Below are 9,511 nucleotides of genomic sequence, written 5' to 3' on the forward strand. Positions count from 1 at the left end.
AGATGAAGCAGGCATCTCGTAAAATCATGTGGATGAATTAAAGCTGATTATTCGCAACAGCAGGATCAAAATCAAATGTCACTGCATAGCTGCTCTGGATGCGTGGTAGTAGATTGTCCATGAATTTGATCCTTTTTCCCTCCTCTATATGTTTCCATGAGTCCCGATTCCAGAATTGTTGCTCATACTTGAATTTCTGATGCTCCATTGCATTCAACCTTGGATTGCCATGGTGAAGAGGGCCAATGGAAACTAGATGGGGAGTGTAAGCTGCTTCGTTTACCTTGCGGAGTTTCTCCAGAACCGTGTAGATCCAACACGTATTGTTCAAGTCAGGTTCCAAGTCCTTTGGCATGTCAATGATGACCGGCTGCTCAAGCAACTCCTTTGAAACAGACTGGTGTGATGGTGATGCCATTATCTTTCCCTTACGACATCCAGATCAAGGAGAAAACAAACAGAGTAAATCAATTTGGGTATATGTACATGTAACTGGCTAACACTGGACTAATTAACAATTATTAATTTGAAAGGAAAGATATTTTCAGTCATTTCTCTCCAGTAAAACACTAATAAGCATTGATCCCATATTGTTTCAAAAATGGCTTACCTTCGTCTTTTTTTTTTTTTTTTTTTAAATCAAACTTTCTCACAAATTCCTAAGCCACTTTGGTTTACTCTACGTTTATACCAATATAGATAAGCTTAATTATTGGGAACAAAAAGTGAAGCATATATATTTATTTCTAAAATACATAAACAAATGAAAAGTAAGAAGTACTCCGTCCAGTGGCAAAGCGAATGCTTTTATAATAGCAGAAGGCAAAGCTCGTACTTGTCGTAAATGTAAATTTAACTGGACATGTTACTTGCAATAAGTGAGGTTGGCTTAATTCACTTCAACACCTTTGAGATTTATTAGTTATGAGTTCAACTTACCTCTCTACTTTAAGTAGAAATAATAAAAAGAAAAAAGAAAAAACGAAAATTTGCTATCTTTTATTTATTTATTTATTTTTTTTTGATAAAAAGAAAAATTACTATTCATATAGTATAAAAATTAATATTTGGAGATGGATTTGTTTCTTTTGATCTTTGCTTATGCCTGACTTTTAATCATAACTATTCATTTTTTATCTATTTAATTTAATAACTAAAATTAATGACACATTATTTTATGATACATGATTTTCATATGACGACTAAAATTAATGTCACATGACTTTCACAACTTTCACGTGACTATTCAAGCCCACAAATATGCATTTTTTTTTTTTAATGGATTACAAATATGCAATTAAAGTTACTTTTGTTTTTTTTTGTTTTTCCATTAGAAGAGAGAGAGAGAGAGAGAGAGAGAAGAGATTGGCCGCCATTGAAGCTCCATGTCCACCTCTTTTATTCCTCTCTATAAGAATACTCATAACAGCACTCAAAAAATATTACTTTTGATATACTTCAAATGGTTGAGAAGAAAGCTCCCATCACAAACAGAAAACACAAAAAAAGATATTGGTCAGCATTGAATCTACACCGCCTCCACTTTCACCTCTAGCCTCATATCAATATTTATATACACTAAATATATATATATATATATGTTGCTCGTACCTAGATTCACCAACAAAAAATGAAATTTATGTATATATATATATATTGCTCGTACTCAGAATACCCTTTTTTGTTTCTTTTTTTTTTTTTTTTTTTTTTTTGTTTTCACCCTTTTCAAATTTCCGGTGCTTTTCATTCAACTTCAATCCTGGCCCCTTTTCTTTCTGTCTATTCCCATCACTTCCATGTTGTATACTCAAATAATTAATCTATGAACTACCTATAAGAATAGAATAGTGACCACAGTACAAGCATTTTAGCATCTTTGAACCTATGAACAGAAGTAAGTCTCTATGAATCCTTAAAAAATATGAGCCAATTCAGTACAACCGTGAATTCTGGTCCAGCTTAAACCGGATTTTGGACAAGTCTAATGTAAGCAGCGATGAACTGTTTGTAACGAATTTGCATACTTAAACTGCAAATACAGAGACATGCACACAGAAATGTTTATAACAAATTAAATAGAGCTTAAATATTATGTCTTGAGTTGATGTTGAGCATCGTACTTGGAGGAGAATTCAGCCTACAAAGTACGTGCTTTCTACATTTATACTATTACTAAACATCTTGTGTGTTCTTATTGTATAGACTCTAAAGAGATGATCCACTTTATTACCCAAATTATAGAAGGCAGGACAAATATCATTTTTTTAATTGAAATTATAATGAATTATAGTCCACCAGCATATAAAAGATTATCAAAACTCAAAAAGATGCACTTACAAGCACAGAGAACGTCAGATATGATATCAAAGATCAAAATACATTGCAAGCCATATATGCACACAATTTCATGAAATTTGACCAAAAATACAAAGGAAACAGAATGATGACAAAAAAAGTTATTCAACTGACCAATAATATTGTTGGATAAAAGCAGGGCGATGCCTTGCTACCACAAATCATAAGATGAGGGAAGTTATGGATAGAGCCTTTCAGGTGCCACAACATCCCTCATCTATATCTAACTCCAAAAGGATAAGGCCTAAGGGCCAAACCAATCACTCATTCTATTGCCAACTATTCCACCACCCATGGATCCAAAAGCACATGAATAATGATCCAGAATTAATAATATCATTTTGGCACTATATGACACTCAACCCATATTCCAAGAGTAGTAGAAATTTTCGTTAAGTTTGTCAATGCTATTCTTTATTGATAGGAACCCCCCAAAAGTTAAAATGTTCTTCTTCATTTATCCTACTCTGTTTGGTTCGCGTGAGAACAAAAAGCATAGAATTCAAGGACTTTCAGTTTCAAATGGAGAAACACAGTGTTCCAACGCCATAACGTTTCTCATAATGCGTTCTCCGTCGTCTTCGTCCTTGAATTCAGGGACTTCCAGTTTCAAATTTCCGAAGTATACACATATTTGTACTCTGTACTATCTTTATGTCGGCTAGGCGTTGGTCCTTACGTGGCACGAAGTCCACCCCAGCTCTATCTAGTTTTTTGGCGGTGTAGGGACAGCTGATATTGCCAGCATCAATGGGGTACCTTCTGTTTGGACACAGAAAAATGGATGAAATGTTTGATTCTCTTGAAGTGTTGCATTTCCTCATACAGGGTTTGTCCATTATTCGCCGAAGAAATCTGCTTGATCGGTTTGCAAACAGGGCATTACAACCATGATTACCAAAGAATATTCCACCCGCATGAGGAATATTGACAATATTTGTGATTAATCTTAAACAATGCTGCTTGAAATTCGGTTCTTTAAAATGGCAACATTAATTGCCTTTCAATATCATCGTATCTATATGAAAAATAAGACTCTTCGTTTATCCAAATGATAGGATTTTTCCAATCCCTTTACCATCTGGTAATCACTTTTGATTACCTCTAGAATGGGAACTTCATGTGGAACAAGAACTTCCTTTTTTGATTAAATTATATGAATTACTTTTTGCTATTTCTTTTAAGTTTTTGGGAAAGATTGTAATTTCACATGGTTTTAGATCCTTATTATATATATATATATATTCAATTTCACATATGGGTCTTTTTTATTTATCTGAAATAAAAAATAAAATGTAAATTACTGTTATACTCCCGGCCCATAAAATGACTTTTTTTAAAAAAAAAGAAAAAAATAGTATAATAACCATAGCACGCCTCGTATAAATTTGAGATTGTTGGAAAAAAGTAGTATTTTAATATATCATTTTCTGTTCAGCTTTTGTTTGATGAAAATTCGAAAAAAAATTCATGATTATCAATTAATCGGCACTTCGTTTATCTATATTTATTTTGGGTTCAAGCAGAAATAGATAGTCATAAGAAGAACAGCAAATTATAGTCATAAGAAGAACAGCAAATTAGAACAGCAAATTATAGTCATAACTTCACACGTAACGCCTCTGGATAAAATGTAAAAAACAACAACGCCATGTTTGGTGCCGCGTATAAAATCCTATACAGCATTATTTCAACGCAAAACAACGTATGGCAAGTATGACCACGTAAACGACGGTGCATTAGCTAATACTGGGCCCACCATTATGCCGCGTTGTCAATATCCAGTTGGAGGTGGTATTAGCTTGTACAAGGTCCACTGATGCCGTTTTTGGTGCCTTCCTTATCTTCTTCTTCTTCTTTTCTTTTTCCGCTTTTGTTTATATATATATATATATATATATATATAAAAGTGAAAACTATTTTATTTTTGCAAAATTTTTTTTAAATTTAATATTAAAAACATTTATATTGGGAAAGTTTTGTGGGGTTTTTTTTTTTTTTTCTTTTTGTTTTATGCGCATATTCATGAGATAACTACTACTAAGCGTATGATAATTTTGTAAAAGTTAATTTTCTAAAAAAATTTAATATTATACTCTTTTAGATAAAGTTATTATTATTTATGAATAATAATAATAATAAATTTACCCAAAAAAAATGATTACATAATTAATATTATGAACAATAAATTATTTAAATAAATGGTAAATAATAATACAAAATCAATATCGTTTACTTGTCTTACTTAGTATTGTAAAAATCAATTCAAATCATAAGGCATTCATTTAAATATTTTAAAATTTTCAAAGTTAATTTTTTAAATAATAAACATCGTACATCAATTTATAGAGGCTTATTGTACGGACTGCAACAAACACCCTATAATAATAAAATAGTACAGACAAATAGGACACAGACTAACATAGCACAAGTAATACAGCATGCCAAACCGACCATAACAGTACAATAGAGAAACCACGTACACTCACTACAACAGAAAGAAACCACGTACACTTGATCTTTTATCTAGTTAATTGATATAACTACATTTACATTTTCATCCATCGGTGATTATTCAACGTCGTTCGTACGTCTGTCCTTGCATCAATTTTGTTATTTGAAACTAATAGAAGAGACTCTTGATGGTTAACCAGCTAGAGAAGATGGAGAATACAACGAAAACAGGGCAGCAGTGGAGGAAGGACCCTTTCGAGGGTGGCCCTGGAAACGTTGAAGGCATTGTCATGATGTTTGTTAAGTTCTTCGCAGAGCTCATCGTAGAAGAAATTTGATACCGCAATTTGGTCGCAGAGTTTGTTAACCAAGGCAACCACTGCGTTGTTGCTGCCTAGCTAGTTGCTAACAAATTTCTTGTCAATTAGAAATTGCACATCTTCTTCAGTGCTGATGAGTTGATCCAGCAGAAAAACATAATTGCAGATAAAAGGCTCCCGTGGATAAACAAACAGCTCCAACGCCATGACGTTTCTCATAATGCATTCGGTGTCGTCTTTTACACTCAATTCAGGGATTTGCAAATCCAAACAGCACCCATTTATCCAATAGCAACAGAAGCCATTCCCCAGACAGAGGCCATCCTTCTTCTTTATGTCAGTTAGTCTAACTTTTTTATCTCCAGGTCCAGGAGGCCCACACTTCACCCCCGCTCTATCCAGCTGCTTTGCAGAATAGAGACAGCGGACGCAACTGTCATCAGAAGGTTTGTCCTTATTGTTCGTCCTCATCCAGTCGACCGGAAGCATAAATTTTCTAACCAAATCAGTGAAATGTTTGATCGGAATATCCTTGAATTGATCACAATCGATTTTTTCCTTGGTCTGGAATATATCCAGGAATGTTGATTCCGCGGCAGCGGCACCGTTGGCTGGAGGTTCTCCAAATTTGTAATATTTAAGGAAGAATTCAGCGGCAATTTTGAGAAAGAAATCATGCCTTTTACTTTTCTCATCTAGTTCTGGTAGATACTCAGGCACTTTAACTGGAGTGGGGTTGAAAATGAAGTCGAATAGATCAGTGAGAACAGAATATGGGAGCTGATTTTCCAGCAGTATCAAGTCCTGTCTTATAGCTTCCGTCAGCCATGGTCTTCTCAATATGTAGTCCTCTGAATGTCTGTTGATTTCCTGAGGCAGGTTCTCCGGAGTCTTACTTTGCCTCTTCTCATTATATAGCTGAATTTCATAGTTTCTCAAGAAGAGCTCAGAGATGAAGCAGGCATCTTGTAAAATCAAGCGTTTCAACTCCGACCTATCTACAGACTCAAACGTCACTGCATACTTACTCTGGAAGTCTTCCAGCCAATCTTCTGTTTCCATGAATTTCATCCTTTCCTCTTTCGGAATATGTTTACAGAAGTCGCGATTCCAGAATTCTTGCTCATATTTGATCTTATGAACCTGCATTGGCTTCAGCTTTGGATTGCCATAGTGAAGAGGGCCAAAGGAAACTAGCTGGGGAGTGTAAGCTTCTTCGCGTATATTTCTGAGCTTTTCCGGAACCCTCTGGATCCAACACGTCTCTTTCGGCGGGTAAGGTTCCAAGTCCTTTGGAATCTCGATAATATTAATATTATGTTGGTCAGATGCCAGTCCCCTTTCCCTAAAGACATGGCATATCCAGAAATTACATTCAACTGGATTAACTAATGTAATACGAATCTTATAAAATAAATTCTAATATGGAAAAATGAATCCATAAATATCACATACTCGTGGCAAATTGAAACTAAAAACCTTAATTTCTTACATAATCGAACCCTCTGGATATGTTCTCTGCTTGTCAAGGAAAGGCTCCGTTAAAATATCTTGTTTCTCCTTATCATGTAGGTATACAGAAGCCATTCTCCTTTCCCTAGATACATATCCATAAATGAGAAAGACATAACAAAACGAATCAAATGGATATGTTCATAGAACAATTTGTCGAGCTGGTACACATACCAATTAAAGATCGACAAATACACCATTAATTACATATCATATTAAAAAAATATACTTCAAAAATATATATATGTATATACGTTTATATATTTAATTATATAAAATCTTTTTTTTTTTTTTTGTTCTTTTAAATTTTTTTCTTCACTTATGTCCTTTTTTACTCATATTGGTGTAGTGTGTATGTATATATATTACTTCTTCATCTAAAGATTTTTCCTTTTTTGTAATTATTCTTGGACTATACTTTGTTAATTTCTTTTTTAATCATGTTAATATTTTCTTTTGCTTGTATCTTTTTTACTAACATGTCTTTTTAGGCCTTTTGTTTCTTTATTTATCATTTCTTTATTTGTTTCTATCAAAAAAAAATTCTTTATTTGTCTTTTGATTTTTTTTTATTCGTCTTTAATTTTTATAAAGAAATATTTCAATTACATCTTCTAACATTTGAAATATATACAAATATATTCATTTAGGTTTTTAATAAATCATCTATACTCCTGGTGGCAAACTAAATTATTCTTATGCCTTTAACGAAATTAAATTACCTTTACATGCCTTGTTTTTCTTTTTCTTTTTTTCCGAAAAATAAATTTTTTTGATGATTTTGTGAAAATTAACTTGAAGGCTTGAAAGTTTTGTTAAATTATATTTTTAATTAATTTTATTTAACCTATGTAAGAGTTTCTTAGTCTAAATGACATAAGCTTTTGCAAATAAGTGATAGTCATCAAATATATTTAATTGAATCATTATAATTTATCAAATATATTTAACTAAACATATTTGTCAAATATATAAATTATTTTAAAAAAATCTTATGTAATTAAAATTACCATACAGTAAAGATAAAATTTAATTAAAAATAATAAAAAATTCAAAGTGTTTCAATTAATTATGGTGAAAAGAAAGAATTTAAATATATACTGTGACTTTGATAAAGGCATTAAAATAAATTTAAACTACTTAAGGGATGCAAATGATTTATTTAAAATCTGATGACATTTTTGTTTTTATCCTAAATTTTAGGAGCATAAATGAAACATTCTTTTAAACGAAATATTCTTTTTTTATAACTACGTACTTTTTTATTTTTTTCTACTTTTTTTTTTTTTTACCCATCTTTTTGTTTTTTTACTAACTCTTTTTTTCTTTGAATTTTGGTTATATATTGTTAATGCTTCTCTCTACTCATATGTTTTCTTTGCGTTCATTTTTTTAACACTTAATTATGTTTAAACTCTTGTCTTTTTTAGTTTTCTTATACTCACTTTTGTTTAAGTTCTTTTTTTCTCAATTTTTCTGTTTTTTCTTTTATTTAAAAAAAAACTTGTGTCAATTTAAATATTTGAGAAATATTTTTATATTGGTATTTGCATATCCTAGAAACGTTTAAAAACATTTATGTTTCAATTATTTAATATTAAAATGTCAAGTGAAACTGGTTCATTGATATGCCTTAAATAAGGGAAGTACACTTTGGCTTTACAACAAGAAAGGAGAAGGAAAAAAAAAAATAAAAAATAAAAAAAGGAACTTCAGGACAAATAAGAAGATATGAGTTAAATATAAATATGTATAGATATATATATATATTGAAGATTAAACTTGAGTAAAAAAAATTTATTGAATATTCTTCTATTAGTTAATAATATCATTTTAATAAATGATAGTTTCATAAAGAAATTAATAACAATGCAATTTAACAATTAAACTTCTATTCCTTCCACTTTTCCATTGTACATCAAATTAAAAGATGAACTTTTTCATCCTTCATGTTATACAAAATAAGAAGAGGTAAGGGCAAAGACAGAATTTTCAACTCAGTGGGGGAAATTAAAACATGTAGATTATTACCAAAATAAAAATTAACCTGTTAAAGATGATAATTCAAAATATACATCGAGATTTTCATCATTTATCATAAGTAAAAATTTTTGTAACTATTTCAAAAGGTACACTAATTTCTTTATATATCAAATGCCCTAAGGATAAATGGAGCTTCATCAAATTTCTTTTTGGTGAAATTTTGTCGATGATACGTAAGAAAAAGAATATTTTGGCGGTAATAAGTCAAATGTCAGCCAGCATAAGCTAGGCGATGACACCCAGGAGAATTAATCAATGTTGTACATGTTAGTGTATAATGGTTCCGTAATGTATTAAATAAATTTATCAATTTTTATACACATACATATATGCATATTATTTGACATGAAACTATAAATTTTACACAAATATTTTATAAAATGTAATTTTACAAATAACTAAATAAGTTCAACGTTTCATTTTCACAAATTATTTTTTCTCAACCTATCTAGCTTGTAGCTACTCTAGGTTGGGCGAACATCCTGTAGCTAAGTTTTAGGCCAGGAGTTTGGGATTTAATACTGACTTTAGAAACAAATCCTATAAATTATTGTAGTTTCTGATATGCTTAATTAGGACCATAATATCGTAACAAAGAATAAAAGCTTATGTTTAGGGGTGGGCAAAATCCAATCCAACATATCTAAACCGATCAATTCAGTTCATTTTTAGCAGTTTGGATTGGATTTTTATATAAGTTGGATTTGATTGGGTTCAAAATATCATAAATTGTTTGAATTAGATTGGTTATTGGGTTAAAAATATAAATCCAATCCTACACAAATTATATATTATATTATTAAAAAATTATATGTTTTTTTTTCTCA

At 31.0% G+C, this 9,511-nt stretch overlaps 1 protein-coding gene across 1 annotated transcript; it reads right to left on the reverse strand.

The window, feature by feature from the left end:
• Window positions 1-4,799: 4,799 nt before the first annotated feature.
• On the reverse strand, window positions 4,800-6,751 carry LOC107435939 (UPF0481 protein At3g47200-like). Its single transcript, XM_060818790.1, has 2 exons — window positions 6,622-6,751; window positions 4,800-6,474 (listed from the first exon to the last, which is right to left on the reverse strand). The coding sequence occupies exons 1-2, from the start codon at window positions 6,714-6,716 to the stop codon at window positions 5,208-5,210; spliced, it is 1,362 nt and encodes a 453-aa protein (XP_060674773.1). The 5' UTR covers window positions 6,717-6,751; the 3' UTR covers window positions 4,800-5,207.
• Between the last annotated feature and the right edge of the window lie 2,760 nt (window positions 6,752-9,511).

This window comes from Ziziphus jujuba, chromosome 7 (assembly GCF_031755915.1).
Source record: "Ziziphus jujuba cultivar Dongzao chromosome 7, ASM3175591v1".
Lineage (NCBI taxonomy): Eukaryota > Viridiplantae > Streptophyta > Magnoliopsida > Rosales > Rhamnaceae > Ziziphus > Ziziphus jujuba.